Consider the following 14609-nt stretch of genomic DNA (forward strand, 5'->3'; position numbering starts at 1 on the left):
GGTCCTGGAGTGGCCTAGCCAGTCTCCAGACCTGAACCCAATAGAAAATCTTTGGAGGGAGCTGAAAGTCCGTATTGCCCAGCGACAGCCCGAAACCTGAAGGATCTGGAGAAGGTCTGTATGGAGGAGTGGGCCAAAATCCCTGCTGCAGTGTGTGCAAACCTGGTCAAGACCTACAAGAAACATATAATCTCTGTAATTGCAAACAAAGGTTTCTGTACCAAATATTAAGTTCTGATTTTCTGATGTATCAAATACTTATGTCATGCAATAAAATGCAAATCAATTACTTAAAAATCATACAATGTGATTTTCTGGATTTTTGTTTTAGATTCCGTCTCTCACAGTTGAAGTGTACCTATGATAAAAATTACAGACCTCTACATGCTTTGTAAGTAAGAAAACCTGCAAAATCGGCAGTGTATCAAATACTTGTTCTCCCCACTGTATATATATGTATGTATAAGGAACTCAGTCCGGATTTCAACTTACTCCTGAAAGTTGAAATAGTAGAATGCACAAGGTGCAATATAAATTGGGTAGTGCATCATCAGTTTTCCTCTTGTCATGTCAATCATTGCATTTCTTAGAGAGCTTTTTATAACTTGTAAGGAATGTCCAGATCAACTAGCCCATGTCGGCTAATGTTTTTGCTAGGTTTTTTTTTAGCCCTTAGATACTCCTTTTTTTTGTCACTCAAATATCACATGAATACACGTTAGACATAGCTAAATGTATAGAATTGCAGGAAATAAGCTTTAAACCTGCAAAATGTTCTCTCTGCCAATAAGAGGGGTATGAACAGTGCTTGTGCCCATAGAAATGGATGTTCCCCAATGCTGGAAGGGGGGCCTGAGTGAAACTGTTTGGGAACCCCTGATCTATTTAGGGCCCTGGCCAAAAATAGTAAGTAAGCCTTGTAACAACAAGTACACCTCCTGGACAGAATGCTAGTCTATAGCAGGCAGCTTGATGTACAAGTACACCCCCTGGACAGAATGCTAGTCTATAGCAGGCAGCTTGATGTACAAGTACACCCCCTGGACAGAATGCTAGTCTATAGCAGGCAGCTTGATGTACAAGTTCACCTCCTGGACAGAATGCTAGTCTATAGCAGGCAGCTTGATGTACAAGTACACCTCCTGGACAGAATGCTAGTCTATAGCAGGCAGCTTGATGTACAAGTACACCTCCTGGACAGAATGCTAGCCTGGTGAAAGGTTGTGCACTACTATAAAGGGAATAAGGTGTTATTTGGGACCCAGGCTAAGTTACTCAGAACTCATGGTCATTGTAACGTTACTCTAATTACATCATGGGAGACTGAAGAACCAGACATGAGAAAACACTAAATGTACGTATCCTTGCTATAACCAGTGGGACAATGAGTGTGTGTGTGTATTTATGTGTGTCCAAATGGGCTTAAATGATTCTGGCACACCACTTCTATACAGTAAACCCAACACCTGTTTGGAATGATGTCATCAGGAGTCTCTTATTCCCTCCAATCACTACCAACACCACACCCTCTTTCACCCTCCACCCAGCCAATCACCATCGCCGGGCGCCATTTTATATTCTTATCACTCTTCCAGGAGAGGGGCGGAGGGTACCTCAGAACTTATGCCTCTTGCTCGGCCTGGACGTTTCCACAGCAACAGAACTACCAGCTTCTTCATCATCATCGCCAATGCCGTTTCCATTGATGCGGCCATTACCATGGTTACTCTTACCATACGTGTTGTGGTCATTACATGTGGCAGAGTCAGGTTCCAGCTCAGGCTGAGACTCCAGCGCTGTCGCCCTCTCCTCTCCTCCATCCCCCTCTCCTGCTCCTCCATCCCCCTCTCCTCCCTCCTGCCGCTGGATGTGTCGGAGGCGTGTCATGGCCTGGTTGATGGTTGTCGTGGTAACCAGTTTAAAGTCGTGCATGCTGACCAGGTGTAACAGGAAGTTCCTACAGAGGTTCTTCCTGGCGATGTACGCACCGCAACCTTCCACAAACGCCAGACACGCTCCGTTCATCTGGTTATCTGCTATGTAGCTGAGGGGCAGAGAGAGAGAGAGGAGGAGGGTTAGAGTGGGGGGTTGGAGGAGGGTTAGAGTGGGGGGTTAGAGGAGGAGGGTTAGAGTAGAGAGTAGGAGGGTTAGAGTAGGGGGTTCGAGTGGGGGGTTAGAGTAGAGAGGAGGAGGGTTAGAGTGGGGGGTTAGAGGAGGAGGGTTAAAGTAGGGGTTAGAGGAGGAGGGTTAGAGTAGAGAGGAGGAGGGTTAGAGTAGAGAGGAGGAGATTTAGAGTAGGGGGTTAGAGTAGAGAGGAGGAGGGTTAGAGTAGGGGGTTTGAGTAGAGAGGAGGGGGGTTAGAGTAGGGGGTTAGAGTAGAGAGGAGGAGGGTTAGAGTGGGGGGTTAGAGTAGAGATGTCAAACGTTCAGCCTGCTCCAGACACAATGGAGGCTCTAGTCTAGAGCGCCTGGTTAATATGGAGGTTACATTGTGTTAATATGGAGGTTACATTGTGTTTAACCTCCATATTAAGGTTTTACTGCTAACCTACAAAGCATTACATGGGCTTGCTCCTACTTATCTCTCAGAGTTGGTTCTGTTGTACATACCTACACGTACGCTACGGTCACAAGACGCAGGCCTCCTTATTGTCCCTAGAATTTCTAAGCAAACAGCTGGAGGTAGGGCTTTCTCCTATAGAGCTCAATTTTTATGGAATGGTCTGCCTATCCATGTGAGAGATGCAGACTCGGTCTCGACCTTTAAGTCTTTACTGAAGACTCATCTCTTCAGTAGGTCTTATGATTGAGTGTAGTCTGGCTCAGGGGTGCGAACCGCCCTTGCTGTCTCTGCCTGGCCGGTTCCCGTCTCTCCACTGGGATTCTCTGCCTCTGACCCCATTACGGGGGCTGAGTCACTGGCTTACTAGTGCTCTTCAATGCTGTCCCTAGGAGGGGTGTGGCACTTGAGTGGGTTGAGTCACAGACGTGATCTTCCTGTCCGGTTTTGCGCCCCCTCAGGGTGTGCGGTGGAGGAGATCTTTGTAGGCTATACTCAGCCTTGTCTCAGGGTAGTAAGTTGGTGGTCTGTTGATATCCCTATAGTGGTGTGGGGGCTGTGCTTTGGCAAAGTGGGTGGGGTAATATCCTGCCTGGTTGGCCCTGTCCGGGGGTATTTAAGTATGTTCCCTCTAATTCTCTCTCTCTCCCTCTCCTCCCGGAGGACATGAGCCCTAGGACCATGCCTCAGGACTACCTGGCCTGATGACTCCTTGCTGTCCCCAGTCCACCTGGTCGTGCTGCTGCTCCAGTTTCCATTCTTCTGCCTGCGGCTATGGAACCCTGACCTGTTCACCGGACGTGCTACCTTGTCCCAGACCTGCTGTTTTCAACACTCTCTCTCTCTCCCGCACCTGCTGTCTCGACCTCTGAATGCTCGGCTATGAAAAGCCAACTGATATTTACTCCTGATGTACTGACCTGTTGCAACCTCTACAACCACTGTGATTATTATTTGACCCTGCTGGTCATCTATGAACGTTTGATCATCTTGAAGAACAAATCTGGCCTTAAAATGGCCATGTACTGTTATAATCTCCACCCGGCACAGCCAGAAGGCCACCCCTCAGAGCCTGGTTCCTCTCTAGGTTTCTGCCTTTCTAGGGAGTTTTTCCTAGCCACCGTGCTTCTACATTTACATTGCTTGCTGTTTGGGGTTTTAGGCTGGGTTTCTGTATAGAACTTTGTGACATCTGCTGATGTAAAAAGGGCTTTATAAATACATTTGATTGATTGATTGATTGTTTGAGAGCATTTTTAAACTCTCTAAAAATGGTTAAATGAGTGAGAAATAGATGTCATTAACCAGGTTTCCATCCAACCATCATATCGAAGTAAACTTGGAGTCATGCGACAATATGGTGTGGTCCTCCCACTACAACTCAGTTTATTAGGCTACAGGTGAAATAAGTTATGAACTTCACAGGGTGGTGAAAGTGCACGGTGATGAGCTTGATGCTCCTTTCCAATAAATATCTAGGGTCTTCTTCTGGTGACATGATGGTCGATGCTTGGCTGCAGTTTGACAAATAAAAATAAATCTAGCCTGTGTCCATAATAATCTCATCATGTAGGCTATTCCCACACTGTATCTGCCAGCTGTTGGCTAGAGCGCACGGGCCAAGACCAGAGGGCACATTCACTATATAACGCAACATTTTTGCTGACAAAACCACCAGTAGAGAGTTGAAAATGCGATGGAAATCCATTTCAATTGTATTTTTTATTCATTACATGGAAATTTAACCACAAAAGTTATTTTTATGTGCACTACGTCATCACACAGCCTTTTATCAACAACAAGTCAATTTGATGGAAACATCTCTGGTGGGAAAATGTGTTTATATGCGGATTTTAGAATATTTGCATTAAAATCTGTCGCCAATTGGATGGAAACCTAGCTACGGACAGTCACTCAATTAGCCCATGTCAGCTAACATTTTGATTGGATGGAAACCTAGCTAGAGTTGCAACATATACTACCATCTTAAAATGACAGAGGATGCCAGAAGGGAGGCGGAGCTTGGAAGAGGAAGCTGAACAGCAGCATATCAGAGTTCAAGAGAATGACACTGACACACAGCAACGTCTTATGAAGCTTTAGAAAATGACACTGACACAGCAACGTCTTATGAAGCTTTAGAGAATGACACTGACACACAGCAACGTCTTATGACGCTTTAGAGAATGACACTGACACACAGCAACGTCTTATGACGCTTTAGAGAATGACACTGACACACAGCAATGTCTTATGAAGCTTTAGAGAATGACACTGACACAGCAACGTCTTATGAAGCTTTAGAGAATGACACTGACACACAGCAACGTCTTATGAAGCTTTAGAGAATGACACTGACACACAGCAACGTCTTATGACGCTTTAGAGAATGACACTGACACACAGCAACGTCTTATGATGCTTTAGAGAATGACACTGACACACAGCAACGTCTTATGACGCTTTAGAGAATGACACTGACACACAGCAACATCTTATGAAGCTTTAGAGAATGACACTGACACACAGCAACGTCTTATGAAGCTTTAGAGAATGACACTGACACACAGCAACGTCTTATGACGCTTTAGAGAATGACACTGACACACAGCAACGTCTTATGACGCTTTAGAGAATGACACTGACACACAGCAACGTCTTATGAAGCTTTAGAGAATGACACTGACACACAGCAACGTCTTATGACGCTTTAGAGAATGACACTGACACACAGCAACGTCTTATGAAGCTTTAGAGAATGACACTGACACACAGCAACATCTTATGAAGCTTTAGAGAATGACACTGACACACAGCAACGTCTTATGACGCTTTAGAGAATGACACTGACACACAGCAACGTCTTTTGAAGCTTTAGAGAATGACACTGACACACAGCAACATCTTATGAAGCTTTAGAGAATGACACTGACACACAGCAACGTCTTATGAAACTTAAGACAAAGGCTTTATGATGAGGCCAGGGCTTTAATGGGAGATACGAATCCATACTTCATAACATAGAGGTAGGTGTGTGTGTGTGTGTCTGTCTGTCTGGTACGTACCCATACTTCATAACATGGAGGTAGGTGTGTGTGTGGTACGTACCCATACTTCATAACATGGAGGTAGGTGTGTGTGTGGTACGTACCCATACTTCATAACATGGAGGTAGGTGTGTGTGTGTGTGTGTGTGTGTGTGTGTGTGGTACGCAGTATAAAAAAGAAAAAAGAAATAAAAAATGTATGCACTCTAACTGTAAGTCGCTCTGGATAAGAGCGTCTGCTAAATGACTAAAATGTCAAATGTAAATGTAGGTACCCATACTTCATAACATACATTTAAGTCATTTAGCAGACACTCTTATCCAGAGCGACTTACAGTTAGTGAATACATATCTTTTTTCTTTTTTTTTTATACTGGCCCCCCGTGGGAATCGAACCCACAACCCTGGCGTTGCAAACGCCATGCTCTATCAACTGAGCTACATCCCTGCCGGCCATTCCCTCCCCTACCCTGGACGACGCTGGGCCAATTGTGCGCCGCCCATGAGTCTCCCGGTCGCGGCCGGCTGCGACAGAGCCTGGATGGAGGTAGGTGTAGGAGGTAGGTGTGTGTGTGTGGTACGTACCCATACTTCATAACATGGAGGTAGGTGTGTCTGGTATGTACCCATACTTCATAACATGGAGGCATGAAGACAAAGTTCCCATTGACTAGTTAGCCAGCTTCTTCAAGAGAGAGAGGGACCAACCAACTTTACACGGTAGATATTATCGAATATAAAATACTTCATTGTGGTGCAGCCATTGTTTATAATAAATGCGTTTACAGCAAAAGCTAGCTTATTCACCTCTTTCAATGGACAATTTAGCCATAAATATGTATTCAAATAGCTTATGTTAGCTAACGTTACTGTAGCTAGCTAATAATGTTAACTTTGTCTGCTTGCTAGACAACTAATCCGAAGCTGCTAGGCTAACGAATTAAAACGTAGAAAAAGGTATCTAGCTAGTTAACGTAAGCAAGCTACTGTTGGGTTCTATTTTTCTCATAATTGGATCTGTATGTGATGAATAGCTTGGAAGGAATACATTAATGAACTGTACTGATATAAATTGTTTCACTTAACAGGCTGTTATTCATGTAAGGAACGTTAGGGGTAGGACAGATAAGACTTGTATTTCTTACAGATACGAACACTCTCTCTTTGTTGTCTGTGAAACTGTCCTTGAACATGGGTACATGGAGTACAGTGGAATGGTGTCTTTTGGGTGCTGACTCCACAGGTTATAATGATAGCAACTTATGCCTGGCAACATGCCTGGCAACAATGTGCAACAAATGGAGTGCCGAGGAGTTGGGACCAACCCCTGCGCCAACGGATTGGCTGAACCACACTCAGTCCTTTGCTCTGGTTGGCCAACAGAAGAGGTGGAGGCTTTCTGTCAGAGTATTTGAAGAAGAACTTAGAACAATGGATCAGTTCTCTGAGTGCCCTGCGTGGTATCTCAGCGGACCCGTATATACGAACCTTCATACTTATCATACATACATTTTGCATATAATAAATTAAGCTTGGATTGAAGATCTCTTGATTCTTATTCCAATACCAGATTTGAATTACGCAATTTCTAACACTACATTTTGTTGATATGGTTATTGTGGTGTTAACTATCATTTGAAATTACTACAGTAGCTAGCTAGCTAGCTGGGTAATTTATTGTTGGGGCAAGCTGACAAAGGTATGTCAAAGTCGCGTCAATTCAAATCTGGTATTAGGAACAAAAGAGGTCAACACGACTTCTAAGATATACTAGTTATTTTAATTAATGCAAAAACCTTTAATGGTAAATATGATGTTTCGTATATACGGGCTCTTTGAAATACCTCGCAGGGCATTATCAGAGAACTAACACATTGTTTTAGATTCAATACTCAAATACTCTGACAGAGGGAATTTCCCACTCTCTGCTGGCCAATTAGAGTAGAGGACTGAGTGTGGTTTAAACTTTCTCAGCCAATCCGTTGGTTCAGGGGTTGGTCTCATCTCCTCTGCGCCATTTGTTGCACACTTCAGCCAGGCACAAGATTATCATAACCTATCATAGTGAGAAGAGCCAGCTCCCTTAGACATCATTCCTACGTCCAAGGAAGGCTCACAGATCACAAAGAACCAGTATAGTCTAGCATTTGAAGACACAATCCTTATCTTATTTTACCCCCTAAAACAGCTCTTCACATCAATCACAGCCTGCCAGGTGTCACAGCCTACATTAGCCCAGTCAAGACTGCATTCTTTCTAAGTTAGTCATCCCATCAATTTAGGAGAATAATAAATCCCCAATAGGTAGCATAACGGGACGGCTGTGAACGGCATGGCGAATTGTAAACAAAGCAAGCCGGAGTTGACTCCTTTCAGAGAAGAAACGCTTAAATAAGATATGGCTCCAGCAGATACTACCGATGGGTCGTTTGTGAACGAACGGCTCTTTTTGGTGAACGTCGGTAACCGAATTGCATTGGTGAAAGAGCCGTTTATTTGGCTCCCTGATTTGCATACTGCTACTACTGCTTTTTGAGCTCCAGACAACGATTATCGGCACAACGTCATAAAAACATTCTCTGAATATTGTAATTCCTCACTGCAGGAACAATAGATAGTGAGGATAGCCTTTTTCTGGTTCACACATTTCTGCAGTGAGTTCAATGTACTTATTTATTTATTTATTTAGCAGGAGAGTAATTTGGTCACGATCTGACATTATGGCAGGCAACTCTGTAGTCTTTACATTCGTTTCTCTAATTTTTCATGGTTTAAACGCCCACACCAGTTGAAATCAATTTCATAGGAAAAGACACGTCAGTGAGCTGATTCGATTATGCTGAGCCGCGAGGCACCGGTCAAAGGCCCGTTATGTCATCGGGCGAAAGCGGGGAGGGAGGAGCGCTTTACTCAAATCGAACAGTAATCTGTGCTGCGCTCAGTCATTTTGTCAACAAGGCAGCACGGTGCATCGTCTAGAAAAATACATATATTTTCCATAAAATACATTTTTTAACTTTCGAACTCGTTTTCATTGGGAAGGCAGATGCTAAAAAGCAATCACTTTTGCATGTGAAAACACAGAATCCTACTCATTACTCCATGTGCTCCTACATCACTTTGTTTTGAGCCTACATCACTGTGGGCTTTGAACCGGGCACCTGGCTCAAACCAGGGAGTCAGCCCAATTCCAAAACGAATGTAATCAACGTTCACCTGGTGCAAAACACGCCAACATGGGCGCCCAGCGAGATTAATCGAACCCCCTCATTGCCATGAAGCGGGCAGTTCGGTTAACACTTAAAGCCCAAATATATCATACTTTGACTTAAACGATGACATATTGACTTACATCATTGTGCAACATCCGTAAGGTCTGGCCATCTTCTTTCAGCTCGAAAAAGTGTACTTGTAAATTATTTTTAGCCTACGTTTCGTTTCAGTGCTGGGTTTTATTTGAATGGTACCACCCACCAGAATGGCATTGTTTATTAAATCAGAAACACCAGCAATGTTCGCGAGTAGCGACTGAGCTGAGCAAGGGTGCACTTTGGTTTTAGAAGTGGGTGGGACATAACCTAATCTAAAACGAATTTCCTGCATTTCTACTAGGGCTGTCCCTGCCTAATTTTGTTAAAATCTTGTTTCTCACAAGTGTAGCATAAGTTATGAGTTCTGCAAAACACGTCAAATCCGACAATGACAACGTTAAATAACTGTAATATATTGAATGGATTAACCGAAATTACCTTAACCAAACAAACATTACAGATTATAAATGATGGCAATTAATGGTAAATGTAGGCTACTACTGGTGATATATGTAATGGGGAATTGATAGACACAGCAACCAATGCACACAATGAAGTTATGAAACAATGAAAACCAACAAAATGGCGGGAGAGAACGCATTCTGGAGAGAGAAGTGCCTTGTGCATCTGAGCCACAATCCCCATATTCTTGGACTAAATCATCCCAGTGGCCTCAATGGATTAGTCCACTGACAGGCGCAAATCAGACATGTGTCTTGTGTGCCATAATAAATGAAATCTATTTATTAATTTGCAACTGCTAGACAAAAAAATATATTTCAATACAGACCCCTTTTGTCATACAGTATTCCATATAAGGCACCCAGACTTTATGGAAGTTGCACAGTATACCCTTAATCTTGTAATAAATCAAATCTAGTGATACATAACTTTCAATTTCTGCCATCCATTGTGACATTTTGGGAGGATAACCAACCTTCCAATTAATGGCAATGCATTTCTTAGCATTTATAGCGGCTAAGTTAGTGGAGAATGTTATCAGAAACGATCAACCTTTCCAAGCAAACAAAAACAGAGAGAAGGGAGAATCTGTAGACATGCTGAGATAAAATAACATACTCTGACAGAATTACAGCCAGTCTTCACAAGATCATAACATGCAAATATGTCCCCGTTTGTTTTACACCTCCAGCAGAGGAATTACATTTCTGAGTGCATGATATTCAATTTCACTGGCATATAGTATGTTCTATGGATGGTCTTAAACTGCAGTAATTTATGTCTGAGATATATATGAACATGACTGGGCATTCAAACATATCTGTATCCATTCATCATCAATAGTGTCGTTCAGGTCTTCCTCACATTTTGAAAGTATGAAAATGTATGCACTCACTAACTGTAAGTCGCTCTGGATAAGAGCGTCTGCTAAATGACTAGAATGTCAAATGTAGGTGTGTGTGTGTGGTACGTACCCATACTTCATAACATGGAGGTTCCATAGTTTCATCACCTCCTTCTCTCCATCATTCACGTCTGTAAACTCCTGTATTTGCTGTAGACAGAACAGTCAGAGTGGATCCAGAATCAAATTGGAGACTCCAAACCCAATTTCAAATGTGGCTCTGTACTCTAATCCCTACAGTCTGTAATGGGTACAGAGTAGACCTGGGTTTGTATGGGTCTAATACTTACAGTCTGTAATGGGTGCAGAGTAGACCTGGGTTTGTATGGGTCTAATACTTACAGTCTGTAATGGGTGCAGAGTAGACCTGGGTTTGTATGGGTCTAATACTTACAGTCTGTAATGGGTACAGAGTAGACCTGGGTTTGTATGGGTCTAATACTTACAGTCTGTAATGGGTGCAGAGTAGACCTGGGTTTGTATGGGTCTAATACTTACAGTCTGTAATGGGTGCAGAGTAGACCTGGGTTTGTATGGGTCTAATACTTACAGTCTGTAATGGGTGCAGAGTAGACCTGGGTTTGTATGGGTCGAATACCTACAGTCTAATTGGTGCAGAGTAGACCTGGGTTATGGGTCGAATACCTACAGTCTAATTGGTGCAGAGTAGACCTGGGTTTGGGCCTAATGTGTGAATCTTAGTGTAATGCAACACCACACACACAATCTGAATAAACAGAACTGTACAAAGGTAAATGCAGGAACAGTGTGTGTCAGTCCCGCACCATGATGGTCCTCTCACCGTGTGTGGTAGCTACCTGCTCAGTGTGTGTGTGTCTCTCTCACCATGATAGTTCTCTCTCGGAGCCAGAAGGGGTCTGTCTCATCCTCACTGTCGTGCTCTACCTCCTGGGGTGTTTTGGGGGTACAGCTGTCTGACCGGAAGTAGAGGCGGTTGTGACCAGTGATGATTCTCTGCTGGTCTCCCTCTCCTCCATCAACCTCCAGGAACTCACACAGACTGGGGGGGAGAAGACGCTTAGGTCTGGGGGAGGAGAGAGGGAGGGAGGGGTTAGTAAGTGACTGTCAATTGTACCTGCATACACGGTTGTACATACATACATGCTTTAGCCTACAGGAAGAGAGGAGAGGGGTAGAGAGAATTAGAGAGGTAAAGATCCTACAGGAAGAGAGGAGAGGAGTAGAGGGAAAGAGAGAGAGAGGTAAAGATCCTACAGGAAGAGAGGAGAGGGGTAGAGGGAAAGAGAGAGAGAGGTAAAGATCCTACAGGAAGAGAGGGGTAGAGGGAAAGAGAGAGAGAGGTAAAGATCCTAAAGGAAGAGAGGAGAGGGGTAGAGGGAAACAGAGAGAGGTAAAGATGGATGTTCAAAGCAGCTTCTATTTCTCAATGCCAGAAATGCATATAATAGTAACTTAGAGCACCCCAAGAAAACATACCCAAATTACAAACTCTTAAATCAATTGTTATAATATTATGTTGTTCTAAAAGTTGGGTTTGAGGTTCTCTCCAAATCAGCTCTAACTTTGGAAAAAAAATCCCACAAAGCCCTGTGGTCATCGTCACACGGTGAATGAAAAAAGAGTGAGATACATTTGTGAGCATTAGGTGGACGAATTGGTCCCTTAACCACACTGCTAACCTTATGCCTAACCCTAACCTTAAATTAAGACCAAAAAGCACGTATATATACACAAAAGGTATGTGGACACCCCTTCAAATTAGTGGATTCGGCTGTTTCAGCCACACCCGTTGCTGACAGGTGTATAAAATCGAGCACACAGCCATGCAATCTCTATAGACAATCATTGGCAGTAGAATGGCTTACCGTTCCAACAAGTCAGTTGGTCAAATTTCTGCCTTGCTAGAGCTGCCCCGGTCAACTGTAAGTGCAGTTATTGTGAAGTGGAAATGTCTAGGAGCAACAACAGCTCAGCCGCAAAGTGGTAGGCCACAAAAGCTCACAGAACAGGACGGCAGTGTGCTGAAGCGCGTAAAAATAGTCTGTCCTCGATTGAAACACTCACTACCGAGTTCCAAATTGCCTCTGGAAGCAACGTCAGCACAATAACTGTTTGTCGGGAGCTTAATGAAATGGGTTTCCACAGCAGAGCAGGCGCACACAAGCCTAAGCTCACCATGCGTAGTGCCAAGCGTCGGTTGGAGTGGTGGGAAGCTCACTGCCATTGGACTCTGGAGCAGCGGAAACGTGTTCTCTGGAGCGATGAATCACGCTTCACCATCTGGCAGTACGACGGACAAATCTGGGTTTGGCGGATGCCAAGAGAACACTACCTGCCCGAATGCATAGTGCCAACTGTAAAGTTTGGTGGAGGAGGAATAATGGTCTTGGGCTGTTTTTCATGGTTCAGGCTAGGCCCCTTAGTTCCAGTGAAGGGAAATCTTAACGCTACAGCATACAATGACATTCTAGACTATTCTGTGCTTCCAACTTTGTGGCAACAGTTTGGGGAAGGCCCTTTCCTGTTTCAGCATGACAATGCCCCTGTGCAAAGCGAGGTCCATACAGAAATGGTTTGTCGAGATCGGTGTGGAAGAACTTGACTGGCCTGCACAGAACCCTGACCTCAACCCAGACAAACACTTTTGGGATGAATTGGAACGCCGACTGCGAGCCAGGCCTAATCGCCCAACATCAGTGCCCGACCTCACTAATGCTCGTGGCTGAATGGAAGCAAGTCCCCGCAGCAACATAGTGGAAAGCCTTCCCAGAAGAGTGGAGGCTTCTATAGCAGCATAGGGGGGCCCAACTCCATATTAATGCCCATGAGTTTTCTACACAGCCTGCTGAGTGCGGGGTAAACTGAAATGCGACGCGTCGGCCATGGATCCGATTGCGGATCTGGTGGCATTTCGGAGAAGCCCCAGAGCCATGCATTCTTTGGAGGTGTGAATATCGATTTTGCTCAATGGGGAAAGTTTTAAATTTTTATTTTAGGATTAATGTTGTCACAGTTGCTCCTTGTTGAAGAGGCAGCTGCTAAGGTTAGCTTGCTATAGCTAGCTATCCTCTTCCTCCGTTTCTGAATGAATTTGTGGCCATTTCTTTCTAGCTAGCAAAATAACTGAGTTAGATTTTGTTTGTGTACTGCTACAGTGGGGGAAAAAAGTATTTAGTCAGCCACCAATTGTGCAAGTTCTCCCACTTAAAAAGATGAGAGGCCTGTAATTTTCATCATAGGTACACGTCAACTATGACAGACAAAATGAGAAAAATAAATCCAGAAAATCACATTGTAGGATTTTTTATGAATTTATTTGCAAATTATGGTGGAAAATAAGTATTTGGTCAATAACAAAAGTTTCTCAATACTTTGTTATATACCCTTTGTTGGCAATGACACAGGTCAAACGTTTTCTGTAAATCTTCACAAGGTTTTCACACACTGTTGCTGGTATTTTGGCCCATTCCTCCATGCAGATCTCCTCTAGAGCAGTGATGTTTTGGGGCTGTCGCTGGGCAACACAGACTTTCAACTCCCTCCAAAGATTTTCTATGGGGTTGAGATCTGGAGACTGGCTAGGCCACTCCAGGACCTTAAAATGCTTCTTACGAAGCCACTCCTTTGTTGCCCGTGCGGTGTGTTTGGGATCATTGTCATGCTGAAAGACCCAGCCACGTTTCATCTTCAATGCCCTTGCTGATGGAAGGAGGTTTTCACTCAAAAATCTCACGATACATGGCCCCATTCATTCTTTCCTTTACACGGATCAGTCGTCCTGGTCCCTTTGCAGAAAAACAGCCCCAAAGCATGATGTTTCCACCCCCATGCTTCACAGTAGGTATGGTGTTCTTTGGATGCAACTCAGCATTCTTTGTCCTCCAAACACGACGAGTTGAGTTTTTACCAAAAAGTTCTATTTTGGTTTCATCTGACCATATGACATTCTCCCAATCCTCTTCTGGATCATCCAAATGCACTCTAGCAAACTTCAGACGGGCCTGGACATGTACTGGCTTAAGCAGGGGGACACGTCTGGCACTGCAGGATTTGAGTCCCTTGCGGCGTAGTGTGTTACTGATGGTAGGCTTTGTTACTTTGGTCCCAGCTCTCTGCAGGTCATTCACTAGGTCCCCCCGTGTGGTTCTGGGATTTTTGCTCACCGTTCTTGTGATCATTTTGACCCCACGGGGTGAGATCTTGCGTGGAGCCCCAGATCGAGGGAGATTATCAGTGGTCTTGCATGTCAACCATTTCCTAATAATTGCTCCCACAGTTGATTTCTTCAAACCAAGCTGCGTACCTATTGCAGATTCAGTCTTCCCAGCCTGGTGCAGGTCTAC

The 14609-nt window shown here is 44.1% G+C and overlaps 1 protein-coding gene across 1 annotated transcript in view; it reads right to left on the reverse strand.

Moving 5' to 3' along the window:
- The window catches only part of LOC311141488 (polycomb protein suz12-A-like), a 34083-nt gene continuing 19474 nt past the window's right edge, over positions 1-14609 (reverse strand). Inside the window, exons 14-16 of the mRNA XM_084176830.1 lie at positions 11131-11329; positions 10355-10434; positions 1-2044 (exon numbers count right to left, since the gene is read on the reverse strand). Of these exons, the coding sequence (XP_084032956.1) occupies positions 1615-2044; positions 10355-10434; positions 11131-11329 (709 nt within the window). The 3' untranslated portion in view covers positions 1-1614. The remainder of the gene's footprint in view (positions 2045-10354; positions 10435-11130; positions 11330-14609) is intronic.

This window comes from Coregonus lavaretus, assembly GCF_964263955.1.
Source record: "Coregonus lavaretus genome assembly, chromosome: 2".
In the NCBI taxonomy this organism is placed as follows: domain Eukaryota; kingdom Metazoa; phylum Chordata; class Actinopteri; order Salmoniformes; family Salmonidae; genus Coregonus; species Coregonus lavaretus.